Genomic DNA, 15,715 nt, shown 5'->3' on the forward strand with positions numbered 1-15,715 from the left:
CTGGTTAATGTGATTTCTGCTCCAGAACTTCACTGCACAGCTTATCGATATCAGGGCTGTAAAACGTCACTTTGATCTTCACACAGGATTGCAAGCTGTCATCTGTGAGGCGGGAGCGATGTTTGCTCTTTATGTAGTTCATGCTAGAGAAAACCTGCTCGCATAAGTATGTGGATTCAAAGATCGACAGGACTCCAAATGCATACTTTGTTGTGTTCATATAAGTGTCAGGAATGGCATTCCATGTTTCGAACACAAGTTTGTCTGGTTTGGGGAGGTTTTCAATATCACTCCATTTGTGCTTCTGAGCAAGAGTGGCCTTCTGACGAGCAACATCCTCAAGATCAGCTGTCAAGCTCCTGAACTTAGACACCCATACGTCTTTGTCAGCTATGTCGGTCAGTTCGATCTCAAGATCGGGTTGACTAACACCTGTAAATGCAGTCATATTCAACAGGGATGGATCGGTGTTCAGGGGGGTGCGGGGAAAGTATAATTTGTTTTTTTCCTCTCTGAAATCGCAGAATCTTTTTCCAAACACAGTTTGCATTGCGATGATTGCACGCTGCAAATGTTCGTAATTTATCTGATTGTGCACTTCTTTGAACTCTCTCAAAGAGGGAAAGTGAGACAGCGTACCTCTCTGTACATCTCTGGCAAACACTGTCATCTTGCGCTCAAACGCCAAAACCTCCTCCAGTATCTGCAGCGCCGTGCCTCCTTCCCGTGAAGACTTTTGTTCAGCGTGTTATAGTGCGCTGTCATATCCACCATGAAGTGCAGCTTTTCCAGCCAATCTGGCTGTTCCAGCTCAGGAAAGGTGAGCCCTTTGCTTTCCAGGAACGTTTCAGCACCTCCCTGCGGACAGCCACCGGACTTTGCTGTGCAGCAAGAGATCAGAATATGTGCTTTCAACTTCTTCTAACAATGAATGGAACTGTTTGTGGTTTAATCCTTTTGCCATTATTTTGTTCACTATCTGAATGACAAGATTCATCACTTCTGTGCATTCCGGAGGAAATGTTTGAGCGCACAATGCCTCTTGATGCAGGATGCAATGAAACGTCAGCAGCTTTCTATCCAGTGACTTCTGAAGTAAAGTCACAAACCCCTTCTGTGCTCCTGTCATACTCAGTGCCCCATCAGTAGCCACTGACATCAGGTGGTTGGTGTTTATTTCTTTGGTTTTTAAACAATCCAACAGAGCCTCACAGACATCCTCCCACCGTGTTTGGCCTGTCAGTGGTATCAACTCAATGATTTCTTCCTGTGGCCCAGCAGAGTTCACATATCTGCATAATAGCGCTATTTGCTCAATATCGCTTACATCTTTTGACTCATCACAGGTGATTGAGTACGCTGAAGCTGAATAAATGTCCTATATTTGTTGACTGGTGATGTTTTCTGCCATTTTTATGGTCCTGTCCTTGACAGTCTTTGCAGAGAGAGGCATATCTCTAATTTTCGAAACAATTTCACCCCCGTTTTGAAGTCCGAGAATAGATGTTCTGATATCTAAATGAACGATTATTTTATATATTGTCCACCTGTGAATGGCCTCCCGTGCCTAGCTATCTCCTGAGCTGCAACAAAACGAGCAGAAGCACTTGAATTTGTAGATTTCACCCACCTCTTCAAAGTACTTTTGCTCTGACAAGCTTTCTGCAGCAGTACCGAAACTGCTCTTTTTCTTTAATCTCCAGCTGGGTATTTTTCAGCAAAGGCTGTGTGTTTAGTCTGGAAATGTCTTTCAATATTTGATTTTTTGTTGTTTGCTAACTTCTCGCCACATATTAAGCATACAGGTAAACCAGCTTCGTCAGCAGTGAAAGCAAATGAGTCTGTCAATGAAGCATTAAACATTCTATTTTCGTCAGAGACTTTTCTTTTTTTGGATTTATCCATGGTTAGCTAGCTGACCGGGGGGCGGAAATTCAAATGAAGTCACTCGCCTGGCGGCTACAGGTGACACATACAAGGTGTGTGTCATATTTTAATCGATAAAATATTAAAACACATTTTAGTCTAATGTTACAAGATCGCCTCAATCTCAAAAATAGTAATTATTACATTGAAAAACTAAATATATATATAAAACTTTTTTTTTTTATGTAAATAGCCATTATTTTTTCAATTTTTTTTTCAAAGCCTCAGGGAGCCATGGCAGAGGGATGAAAGAGCCGCAGGCTGCCGACCCCTGCCCTGGTCTCTTCACTCTACAGTGCCAGATTATTCCGTTCCATACAGTGACTACACTTTGCCTCAGTATTAAAGGAACTTGGGGCAGGATTTGTGAAAAAATAAACATGCATTTTAAGTTTTTTAATGCTAATGGGTGATGAAGCGTTCAAAACCAAAAAGAATGAGCACACCCACGTATCTCTCCATTGCCTTGAACAGGCTGTGTGCTGCATAATGTACTGCAATTCAGTGTCCGAATTTCCCGCGCAGTCTTGCGGACGTGACGTCAGATGACGCTGAATGCGCGTCCTTGGATACGGGAAGAAGACAAGCGCGGTGGACCCAAACTAGTGTTTGGGTAGTAATGGATTCTGCTACGGCCAGCAAACGACCCAACACCACACAAAGTCCACTAAAAAGTCATACTAGGAAGAAAACAAAGGTTTTATCAGCGGCATGTTCTTGAGTCGAAACGAAATTACGAACAAAGCCGGGCTGGCACCTGAATACACATCAGATACGCGTTCGACTCATGGAGGCAGCTTCAACTTGAATTGGGACTGAAAACAGATGCTGACATGGCTCATTATCTAGTAACCAGGTAAGAAAACATTACAGGTCATGTTTAGAGCTTGATTTGAAATTCGGAGTGACCTAACGTGCAAAGTAGCGTTAGCTGCAAACATGTAACTTAGTCCACCGCTGTGCAACACTGAATAGTTACAGACTGCGCATTTTCCACGGTCCTTTAGTCTGAAGTTGAATAGTTAGAAATATGTCCCTTTATATATGGGACCGAAAGCCCAACCTGTTATCTGGGAGGTGACGTTAGCAGCTGGATGTAGCCACAGGCTAACGGTTTGTTTGTGTCTGTGTAGTAACATTAGCCGCTTACACACAGCAATCCTGTATCAGAGACGATATTTCTGTCCCCCAATAAGAGCTTCTCTCTCCTCCTCTCCTCTCCATCTGTATACATTATGCCTGTATACATGCCCCATCTCTGCATGTCACTGACTTCACTTCTTCCCCGGAGTCCTTGTGCTTTCTAGTCCTACAGGCTCCCATGGATCCTGGCCGCGCCCGGGTCGTGGATCGTGGATGCGCCTACTGCCATGGCCCTGCCTGACACCCACCACTACTGTTGCTAATATTAGTCATATCTCTGTTACATACGTTCCACTACTATTATTGTAATGCATTACTACATACTATCCTTACCGTTAACCACTACTACTGTTATTACTAGTAATCACATTTCCATTATGTGCATTTCATTATTATTGCTGTAATACTTCTTTATGTACTTTCATTCCTGTCAACCATCTATTATAATTGCATACATTGTGATCTCGTTGATCTGCTCTGTACATGCGACATCTATTGCACGTCTGTCCGTCCTGGGAGAGGGATCCCTCCTCTGTGGCTCTTCCTGAGGTTTCTTCCGCATTTTTTTCCCTGTTAAAAGGGTTTTTTTGGGTGGGCAAGTTTTTCCTCACTCGAATCGAGGGTCGAAGGACAGAGGGTGTCGTCTCTGTACAGATTGTAAAGCCCTCTGAGGCAAACTGTGATTTGTGAATTTGGGCTATACAAATAAATTTGATTTGATTTAAAATAAGCCGTCTTTGCTTTCGCCTTTGCCTTTCAGACCATAACGGTAAATCGCCGCGCTTGTGTGTTGCTACACACAGCGAGTCGGCTTCCCGGCTGCTTCATGTGTGTAGGGGATAAGGCATCAGCTGCACTGCTGTGAAGAGTTCATGTGCGCTACCGCGCCGGCTTGGCTGATGGCTGCAGTTACCCTAACGGCCGCAACGGCCGTCGTGTCACTATTGAGTCTTATTTCTTGATCCTGCGATTCCTGCCCCAAGTTCCTTTAAGTTCTCGTACACTTAGTATTTCTTGTTCTCGTGTTTGCTCTTATGTTAATGCTCCTGTGGCTCGCCCTGCAGAAACCTTCAGCTCCTCTCCGCTCTGTTCCTGCTCGCCAGCTCCTCTGAGTTACTCCTCGCCAGCTCCGGTCTACACCTGCCTGCCTGCCTGCCTGCCTGCCTACTTGCTAGCCTGGTGGTCACTTCACTCATGTTACCACCTGAACTCACCATTGCAAAATAAATCTTTTGCTTCCTGAAAAGTGCTGTCTCTGATCTCTGCATTTGGGTCCACAGAAAACCTGAACGTAACAACCAGTGGATGCCAGTTACCACAGTGCCATTCTGTTCATAACTTAAGATGGTTATGATAGTTATATGAAAAGGTCAGAGGTGATCACTGATATCCAGAAGGTGTTTTCATTTGAATGGACTTGTTATTTGAGTTTCTGAGATATTTATCATAATTAATCAAGTTCAATGAAGGACCATGGCAACAGATCACATAAAAACCCTGAACTTGGGAAGCCTGGTTCCAGTACTGTGCACCTTACTACTGGAATGAACTGCAAAACAAGCTAAATTTAGAGGAACTCATAAATTGGAGGGACTGCATGGTTTTAGTTAGAGATATTTTGTGATATTATTTATGTGTTTAAAGGTTTTTTGTGTTTGAGGTCTGCTTTCTCTGACTGAATTGTCCAGGTGCAAAGTTGCATATACTGTATGTTCATTTTTCTCTGTTGTAGAAGAGATCTTGTTTTCACTTAGGTCTCTTGAATAAATAATTATGGCTATGAGCAAAAATTGCACTGCAAAATGTGTTTCGTCAAGTCTACAAAGTCATCCAGACAGGCAGACATGCACTTTAACTGTTATTCATTTCATAATTAATCAATTTTCTCTCTTTCATCTGATGTCTCCTTCACCTCCAGGTGATGCAGAGAACCCCTCGTCCCCAGAGTCAGAGGTGCTGGAGGGGCAGGGCAGCTTCAAGCTGGACGGCTGGTGGTTAAAGCTAAGTCAGTTTCATGGCCTCATCGTCAAGAGGTTCCACTGTGCCAAAAGGAACACTAAGGGCCTCTTCTCTCAAATCCTCCTACCGGCCTTCTTCGTCTGTGTGGCCATGACCGTGGCTTTATCTGTGCCTGAGATTGGTGAGATTTTACATATGTGATAAACAGTAGGTATTTTTTCCTGATGCTCAGGAGAAAGAGAATTGCTGTCCTTAGTGTGCTGTTATGACCAGCTCGCGGGGGAAAAGGAGCGCAACATGAAGTCAAATGATTTAATATTTGTGCTAACAGATTAGTTATTTAGCTGACTGCATCAGTCTGCTCTACTGGGTCATTCACCCAGTTGTACAATAGTCCCTTATTAGATGGCTGGAATGAAACCAAACATCAAGCTGTGTAGCAGTGGTAGAAGAAGTATTCAGAGTTTGTAGTAAAACAAATTTATTGAAATGTATTGAAAATTTATGATACAGGATATTAATCTTCTATTCCAGACTCAAAACACACAAACTGAACAACAACAACAAAATAAAAAAATAATACTGTAATATACAGATTTAAAACCACATTAAATTCATAATTACAAATCAGATTTATAATAATATAAAATGTCCTTTGATGACCAGAATTTAACCAACAAAGTTTTAACAGAGCCCTCACATCTTCTGGAAGCTTGTTCCATGTTGCAAGTGCTTGAAGTGGAAAGACATGTTTTCTCTTATCAGATGAACACATTGTGTGTGGAATGATTTTAAGGAATTCCCTCTTAACTCATACCTTTTATTCCAAAAAGGATGATAGGCTCAGCTGTGATATTATATCTTCCATGAACAAACTTATAGGCCTCAATCATGTCACCTCTATGTCTTCTGTATACAAGAGCTGGCAATCCTAATTTTCTTGACCACTCTTCATATGACATAATTTTTAGGCTTGGGATTCATTTAGTAGCTCTTCTCTGGACCTCATTCGTTCCTATGTTTTACTTTACAAAGACACCAGACAGAACTTGCAAATTCAAGATGAGATCTCACCAAAGATTTGTATAATGGCAAAAATATGTCCTTACATAAATTTTGAAATGTTTTTTTTAATTGTCGCCATCATAGAATTTGCTTTTTAGATTTTTCTGAAATATATTCAAATGAACCATCCACCACTACACCTACAGTATGTTCTTTTCTTCCTCCACTTGCTGAACCACAAGTTCTCCAACTGTAGCAACGGAGGCTTACAAAGAAGAGAAGATTAAAGCCGAGTGTCCCCTCTCTCATCATGGGTAACGTGAGATCGCTAGCTAACAAGTAGGAGGAGTTATGTGCCTCTGGTAAAGAGCCAGCCTGTGATCACAAGGACAGTGAGGAGATGGTCAGAGGAAGCTTATGAGACACTTCAGTGATGTTTTGAGGTCACTGACTGGCAGTCACCTTGTGAGCCGCATGGAGAGGACATTGATGGGCTCACAGAGTGCATCACAGACTATATCAACTTTTGTGTAAACTCCACTGTTCCAGCTGAGACTGTGCATTGTTGCCCAAATAACAAGCTGTGGGTAACAAAGGACATTAAAGAAATCCTCAATGAAAAGAAGAGGGCTTTCAGAGCTGGCGACAGGGAGGAGGTGAGAATAATAAGGGACACCTAAAGCTGAAGATCAGGGAGGGTAAAGAAAACTACAGGAGGAAGCTGGAGTGGAAACTTAAGCAGAACAACACGAAAGAGGTCTGGAGAGGAATGAGGACCACCACTGGATTCAGGTCAGCTGGCAATAGAGGAGTTGAAAGCAGCATGGACCGGGCCGGCAAACTCAATCTGTTTTTCAACAGATTTGATACTGAGGCCCCTGCACCCCCTGATAACACCACCATCAATCCCACTGTTGTCTACAAACTACCACCTTCTCCACCCCCTCCTCCTCCTTACAGCCTTTCGTCCTCCTGTGAGATCCCTCCCCCACTCCCCCTCCCCTACCTGTCACCTCTACAGTGAGCATCACAGCTGACCATGTTAGGAGACAGCTGGTGAGACTCCACTCGGGCGAGGCTGCGGGTCCTGATGGTGTCAGCCCCAAGGTGCTCAAAGCCTGTGCCCCCCAGCTTTGTGGAGTACTTCACCATGTATTCAGCATGAGCCTGAGTCTACAGATGGTCCCTGTGATGTGGAAGACGTCCTGCCTTGTCCCTGTGGCTTCAAGGACTACAGACCTGTGGCACTGACCTCCCACATCATGAAGACCCTGGAGAGACTCGTCTTGGAGCAGCTCCGGCCCTTGGTCAAACCACTCTTGGACCCCCTACAGTTCGCCTATCAGCCCAAACTTGGAGTTGAGGATGCCATCATATACCTGCTTAACCGTGTCTACGCCCACCTGGACAAACCAGCGAGCACTGTGAGAGTCAAGTTTTTTGACTTCTCCAGTGCATTCAACACCATCCGTCCGGCTTTGCTGGGTGAGAAGCTGACAGCAATGCAGGTGGATCCCCCCCTTGTGACCTGGATTATTGACTATCTGACTGGCAGACCACAGTATGTGCGCTTACAACACTGTGTATCAGATAGAGTGGTCAGCAACACCGGGGCCCCACAGGGGACTGTCCTCTCTCCCTTCATCTTCACCCTCTACACCACAGATTTCAACTACTGCACAGAGACCTGTCATCTCCAGAAGTTCTTGGATGACTCAGCAATAGTTGGATGTATCAGTGAAGGTGCTGAGGATGAGTACAGGACTACTGTGGACTTTGTCACATGGTGTGAGCAGAACCATCCGGCTCAGTGTGACAAAGACCAAGGAACTGGTTGTGGACCTGAGGAGGACCAAGGTGCCGTTGACCCCTGTTTCCATCCAGGGGGTCAGTGTGGACATTGTGGAGGATTATAAGTATCTGGGAGTCCACATTGATAATAAACTGGACTGGGTTAAGAACACTAATGCCCTCTACAGGAAGGGACAGAGTCGTCTCTATTTTCTGAGACGACTGAGGTCATTCAACATCTGCCAGACTATGCTCAGGATGTTTTATGAGTCTGTGGTGGCCAGTGCTACATGTATACTCTACAGTATGCTGTTGTGTGCTGGGACAGCAGGCTGAGGGTTAGGGTTACGCAAAAAAGACTGAACAGACTGATCCGCAAGGCCAGTGACGTTGTGGGAGTGGAGCTGGACTCCGTGGTGTCAGAGAATGGATGGATGCTGTCCAAGTTACATGTCATTTTGGACAATGGCTCCCATCCACTCCATGACGTGGTGGTCAGCCACAGGAGTACATTCAGTACTAGACTGATCACACCAAGATGCACCACAGCGCCACAGGAAATCATTCCTGCCTGTGACCATCAAACTGTTCAATTCCTCACTCTGAGTGTGGCATTATTGCTCTGTATATATGTACATTTCTTGTATTTTTGTTTTGTTTTTGTTGATATTGATATTATTATTATTATTATTATTATTTCTGTATATTCTGAACTTTGAATGGAAGCAGCTGTAACACAAACAATTTCCCCTCAGGGATAATAAAGTATTTCTAATTCGGTTTCTGATTCTGACTTTGCTGGACCTCTGTTGAACTAGGTCAGTCACTTTAAAGGGGACGAATACTTATGCAATCAGTTATTGTACATTATATATTTTTAATCAATTGACATTACTTTGTAGAAATCACTTTGACATAGGGGTGGGCGATATGACGATATTAGATCGTGAAGGATTAGAATGTGTAGACGATCTGCCAAAGTGCAGAGATCGTAGGATCGTCTAGGGCACATTCTATAAATTGCAGTTCTATGCTGATGCACCGACGCACCAAACGTATTACAGCGTCAACCTTACCGACCAATCATAGCGAATTACGGGCAGTGACGCGCTTTCTTACCCGCCTCCTTGCTTATGTGTGTAGCGGTAGCCGCATGGAGAGCCATGGCTGAAAGCCAAATGGAGGAGTTGGTCGCTTTTTAAAAAACAAAACAAAAAAACAGTGTTTCACCATCTCTCATCTCTGCCAGTTAGCCCCTCCACTTACCGCCTCTCTCGGGTGCGGGCGGGCGGGCACGCACACACACACACGGGCGCATGGATAGGTCGCGGTAAATGCGCTATATCGCGCTAATTGTACAGTGTTCAAATTACCGCAAGAGTGCACTTTATCAGTGTTGTTGTTTACCTTTTAGTATGTTTACGTTGTTTGCACATATTGGCAAAACTGCAACTATTTAAATTAAAAGCTGTTCAGAAAGGTTCTTTGGCCTAAATTGTCTGCTTTTCTTTTTTTGATTTAAGATCGTGATAAAATCGAAATCGTGATTTTATTTTTAAAAATATCGTGATATGATATTTTTGCCATATCGCCCACCCCTACTTTGACATAAATTGTTGTCAAAAAAGCCCCAAAATATTGATCATGATTCCATTTATAAATAACTGTTTCTTGCAATGTTAATAGCAATAAAATCAAATGATGTGCATTATCACTAAATGCTGATGCTGCACCTACCTTTAAAAAATTAAGAAAACCCTAAACTTGTTGATGAACATTACGTTTGTGGGTTTTTTTTTGCAGGAGATTTACCACCCCTGATCTTGTCCCCATCTCAATATCATAACTATACCCAACCAAGAGGCAACTTCATCCCCTACGCCAATGAAAACAGACCCCAGTACAGGTAAGATGACATTTGTTTAAAGTCATATTTGCATATACATCTTATGTCTTGGCAGCGAACAAGCTACAGAAACTGAGGGGTCAGGCTTATAGATAAGGATAAATGTAGAAAAGAATGACGGTCGGCCACAGCAACATGTCAACACACAGCTGGTTCTGATGTCCAAACTCAACATCTTCAAAATGAATGTACACACTGATGCCTTGCAAGGATACTATTCATCATGTTCACCATGTTAGTTTAGCTAACTTAGTTTAGCATTAGCATGCTAACATTTGCTAATTTACTTCTGTAGAGATGATTTATATTCATTGTCAATAAAAGTAGTTTGACTGTGCAAACCCCTTGCAGACAGGATGTTAAAAAAAACATTCTACATTTTGTTTTCAGATGACATTTACTTCTGACCAGTTTGTATGAAAATTTAAAGGCCCTGCACATGCATTGCGAACCTGCACAGGTTATTTTTGATTATCTTTGGCAGATGTATGGGTACGTAAAGTGATTGATATCTCCCTGACTCTTCTGTTAGCTTTGCTGCACGTGCTAGGGTGGGACAAATTACACCTATATTCTGTGGAATGCTGTAATCTCAATCCCCAGCAAAGCTATATCAAGGTCTAACTAATTGTGAATGAACTGCATTTATATAGCCCTTTTCTAGTCTAAGACTACTCAAAGTACTCTACAATACATTCAACCATTCACGCACACATTATACACTGATGGCATGCAAGGTGCTGACCTGCTTATCAGGAGAGAGAGAGCCTCGTGAAACTTCTATGCTCTATATATATATATTAGGGCCGGGACTTTAACGCGTTAATTAGATTAATTAATTACACAAAAATTAACGCGTTAAAAAAATTAACGCATTTTAATCGCACTTATATTTGCACCGCGGAACGTTTCTCACTGGATGAGTTTCAGGCGTACCGATTATACTGGAGCACAATTATTTAACGCCGCCGACACTTGGGGTGCGTCTCAGCTCGGGTCAGTAAAATTAACAGGCTGACAGTGACAATCACGTGAAACTGAGCCGAACTCATTCATGGTTGCCTCTGATTATACTGATAACAGTCTACCTATTAGCTTCCAATGTAGACGCGCAACATGCGCGCTCACAACCCAAAGCGGCGCGTAGCCGCGTGCATTCGGTGCGACGGCGACGCCGTTTTTCCCCAGACGTGCACGGTTCCCTACGTTGCTGCGTCAGGCAGGTGTTTCCCACGGAGCTCTGCCCCGTTTCAAAGGTGAAGGAAGCCCTAAGTGGAAAGACGTTGCCTCCACGATGTAGAATGTGTTTTATAGAAGAGAAACACACATTTCAGGAGCTGACTTGTATCATCAAAACAGACACAGAAAGCTGAAAATCACCGGACACGTCTGTTGGGATTATACAAATCAACAGTGTAAAGTGGAGCTGTCAAGATGCATGCAGTAGTTAATTATTGCATATCCTACTGTACCTATCACTCCTATTGTTTCTGATGTACAGGTGCATTAGAATGTCATGGGAGAGTTTATTAAGGCCTATGTCACTAATTCAATTCAAAAAGCGAAACTAATACATTATATATATGTCCATTACACACCGAATGAAACATCCCATGTCTTAATTTATTCAGTTTATTTTAATGGTAATAATTATGGCTAACATTCGTGAAGGCCTAAAATTCAGTATCCCCAAAAATGTAAATATTACAAAGGAACTTTTTTTTTTCTTTCTTTTTTTTTATTCAGTCATTATTCAATGGTATACTAAAACCTGTATGAAAAAAAATGCTTCTCACTGTTCTCAGGTCAAATATTTATATGCGATTAAAAATGCGATTAATTTCCATTAATTAATTACAAAGCCTCTAATTAATTACATTATTTTTTTTAATCGAGTCCCGGCCCTAATATATATATATATATATATATATATATATATATATATAAATGCGTGTGTATATGTGTATATATATATATATATATATATATATATATATTTCCACTTAGGGCTTCCTTCACTTTTGAAATGGGGCAGAGCTCCGTGGGAAACACCTGCCTGACACAGCAACGTAGGGAACCGTGCACGTCCGCGGCGCACAGCTCCACGGACATGCACGGGGGAAAAAAACGGCGTCGCCGTCGCACCGAATGCACGCGGCTACGCCGTCTACATTGGAAGCTAATAGGTAGGCTATTATCAGTATAGTCAGAGGCAACCATGAATGAGTTCGCCTCAGTTTCACGTGATTGTCACTGTCAGCCTGTTAATTTTACTGACCCGAGCTGAGACGCACCCCAAGTGTCGGCGGCTTTTTAACTCGTTAAATAATTGTGCTCCAGTATAATCGGTACGCCTGAAACTCATCCAGTGAGAAACGTTCCGCGGTGCAAATATAAGTGCGATTAAAATGCGTTAATTTTTTTAATGCGTTAATTTTTGTGTAATTAATTAATCTAATTAACGCGTTAAAGTCCCGGCCCTAATATATATATATATATATATATATATATATTACACCGATCAGGCCTAACAATATGACCACCTGCCTAACATTGTGAAGGATCCCCTTGTGCAACCAAAATCAGCTCTGACCTGTCAAGACATGGACTTAAGACCTCTGTGGTGTCTGGCACCCAGACGTTTTACAGTGGATCCTCTGGGTCCTGTATGTTGGGGGTGGGGCCTCCATGGATCAGACCTGCTCCAGCACGTCTTACAGATGCTCGATCAGATTTGGATCTGGGGAATTTGGAGGCCCGGTCAACACCTTGGGCCCTTTATTGTGTTCCTCGAGCTGTTCCTGAGCAGTGTTTGCAGTGTGTCAGGGCTCATTGTCCTGCTGGGGGGCCACTGCCATCGGGTAGTGTTGTTGTGATGAGGGGGTGTACTTGGTCCACAACAGTGTTTGGATGAGTGGTGCGTGTCAAGTGGCATTCACATGAATGCCAGCACCCAAGGTTTCCCAGCAGAACATCGCATTGTGATGAGATGATCAATGTTATTCACGTCACCTGTCAGTGGTTTTAATGTTGTGGCTGATCAGTGTATATATATATAAATGTTTTATTTTTTTATTTTTTTCAATTGAGCCATTTGGGGTTCAGTATCTTGTCCAGGGACACTTGGAACCACAACCCTCCATTCCGTGTTCCATTAGTGGACGACCCACTCCACCATCTGAGCCGCAGTTGTCTGAATACTGTAACCAAGGCCATAGACACTGGAATAACCCATTATTTGAAAAGAAAATCATGTCACACAGCAGTGGTTTTGTTAGTCTATTGCACACATTTCATTTTGGAATAGACTGTCTTTGTGACTGTCAATTACCAGTGTAGAATCCTAGAATAGCATCTCTGTCCTTCCCTCTCAGGAGTAAGCTGTCACCAGATGCCATCCCGCAGAAGATCATCAACACCCTCCGTCTGCCCTCGGGTGTGGGTGCTACCTGTGTCCTCAAAACCCCCTTCAACAGCACCCTGGACCAGCTGGCCCAGACCCTCAACCCCAGCGCCAATAACTCCAAGACTCTGGCTGCTCGCTACTTTGACTCCATGTGTCTGGACTCCTTCACCCAGGGGGTCCCCCTCTCAAACTTTGTACCCCCACCTCCCTCACCAGCACCTTCAGATGACCCAGACCCTCGCTTTGAGGATGGACTGTGGAACTTCACAGTCGCTCCTCCAACCACAGTCCATGGTGAGTCCGTCTCATAAGGCTGATAACCACTTTCATACACTACCAGTCAAAAGTTTGGAGTCACAACCTGTGGCTGAAAATGCTGAAGACAGACACTACTAGTCAAAAGTTTGGACACACCTTCTCATTCAATGATTTTTCTTTATTTTTATTATTTTCTACATTGTAGATCAATACTGAAGACATCTAAACTAAGAAAGAACACATAACGTATTATATAGTAAACAAAAAAGTGTTAAACAAACCAGAATGTTTTATATTTTATATTCTTCAAAGTAGCCACCTTTTGCTTTGATGACAGCTTTGCACACTTCTGGCATTCTCTCAGTCAGATTCATGAGGTAGTCACCTGGAATGGTTTTCAATTATCAGGTGTGCCTTGTCAAGAGTTAATTTGTGGAATTTCTTGTCTTCTTAATGTGTTTGAGACCATCAGTTGTTTTGTGCAGAGCTAGGGTTGGTACACAGTTCAATAGTGTGAATAGTCCTATTTGACTACTGGTCTAATCCATATTATGGCAAGAACCACTCAGCTAAGTAAAGAGAAACAACAGTCCATCATTACTTTAAGACATGAAGGTCAGTCAATCCGGAAAATATCAAGAACTTTGAATGTATCCTCAAGTGCAGTTGCAAAAACCATCAAACACATGATGAAACTGGCTCTCATGAGTACCACCCCAGGAAAGCAAGACCAAGAGTTACCTCTGCTGCAGAGGATAAGTTCAGTAGAGTTACCAGACTCAGAAACCACAAATTAACACCACCTCCGATTAGAGCCCACATAAATTCTTCACAGAGTTCAAGTAGCAGACACATCTCTAAATCAACTGTTCAGAGGAGACTGCATGAATCAGACCTTCGTGGTCGAATTGCTGCAAAGAAGCCACTACTGAGGGAGAACAAGAAGAAGAAGAGAGGTGTTTGGGCCAAGACACACAGGGAATGGACATTAGAACAGTAGAAATCAGTACTTTGGTCTGATGTGTCCAAATTTGAGATTTTTGGTTGATTTGGTTTGTCTTTGTGGGACGCAGATGGTTTCTACACTGCAAAAAAGGAATTTCAAGAAAGTAAAAAAAGCCTTGTAACAAGAAAATAAGTCTTATTTTTTGTCCAAAAAGAATATTAATCTTGTCAAGCATGTTTTACGTTAGAAAAAATGTCTCATTTTAAGAAAGTATGCCTTACTTTTTCTTGATAAGATATTCTAGCTAATTTTGAGCTAGAATGAACCAGAAACAGAGTATAAAAATGTTTTACGATAAAACCCAGTGGGGCAACAAGATTATTTGCCTTATTTTAAGAATAAGACCATTTAAACAACGTCTCAATTTAAGAATGCCATGAAACAAGGACAATTAAAGGTTTTTATTATTATTATTTTCATTACAGGAACCTGCTGCTTCATATCTAACATATTAAGATGACAGCAGACTGGTCTATACAACACAATCTACAACATAATACAAATAATCATGTTGGATGAAAACTGCATGGCCCACAAACAAAACAAAATGACCAAAAATGGCCAAAATGAAATGACCCTTGACTCAATTGCATCCTGCATCACAAAGTAGAAAAGACCATGCTTATGCAGCATCAGCATTTCACTGCTAATTGATTGTTCATTTGAAGAAAAAAGAATCATGAAACAACAAAAACAAAAACAATGGTCAAGAAGCACAGTTTGTCTATGAGAGGCAAACACATTAAGTGTGCCTTTTACAGTCTATCAGACGAGGCTCTGTGTAGCCCAAGCACATCTCCCAGATAATATTTTGTAGGGACATATGTCACATCCTTGTGAGTATAACTGTAATATGGAGTGAAATCTACCAGATTATCAGATGTTATGAGTTCAGTTGCTTGTGCCATGTTTGGAATCTCTATTGTATATGCCATGTAATTTCTATCATAGCGAACAGTAGTATGCTGCTGCAACTCAAAACAATATAACGATGAGTTAATTACATAGATATTGCTCACAAGTCCGAACTCAGGCAAATCATTGGAATTAACAGCAGTTACAAGTAATGTTTTCTCCCGTATATATTTATTACCATTTAGATTAATCCATTTAACAGACACTGCATTGTTTATGTCATCATTCCCAAGGAAAGCCTTTGCTTTTTCTTTCAAATACGACATGTTGCGTATTTCTGAAGTTGGTCCCAATGCACACTCGTTAGAAAAAATTGGGTGTTCAGAATGACTTACATTTTGACAACATTCATACATTTGATTATGCCTTATTAAAGACTTGCAAACATTTCGAAAATTTA

General features: G+C 42.2%; 1 protein-coding gene across 2 annotated transcripts in view; it reads left to right on the top strand.

Annotated features, from left to right (window-relative positions):
• Nucleotides 1–15,715, top strand: part of abca2 (ATP-binding cassette, sub-family A (ABC1), member 2) — a 181,553-nt gene that overhangs the window by 138,597 nt on the left and 27,241 nt on the right. For both annotated transcript variants that reach the window (XM_084358809.1, XM_084358810.1), the window contains exons 28-30: nucleotides 4,988–5,209; nucleotides 9,628–9,730; nucleotides 13,105–13,430. In XM_084358809.1, the coding sequence (XP_084214935.1) occupies nucleotides 4,988–5,209; nucleotides 9,628–9,730; nucleotides 13,105–13,430 (651 nt within the window). The remainder of the gene's footprint in view (nucleotides 1–4,987; nucleotides 5,210–9,627; nucleotides 9,731–13,104; nucleotides 13,431–15,715) is intronic.

Source organism: Pagrus pagrus (genome assembly GCF_965226575.1).
Source record: "Pagrus pagrus genome assembly, chromosome: 8".
In the NCBI taxonomy this organism is placed as follows: Eukaryota; Metazoa; Chordata; class Actinopteri; order Spariformes; family Sparidae; genus Pagrus; species Pagrus pagrus.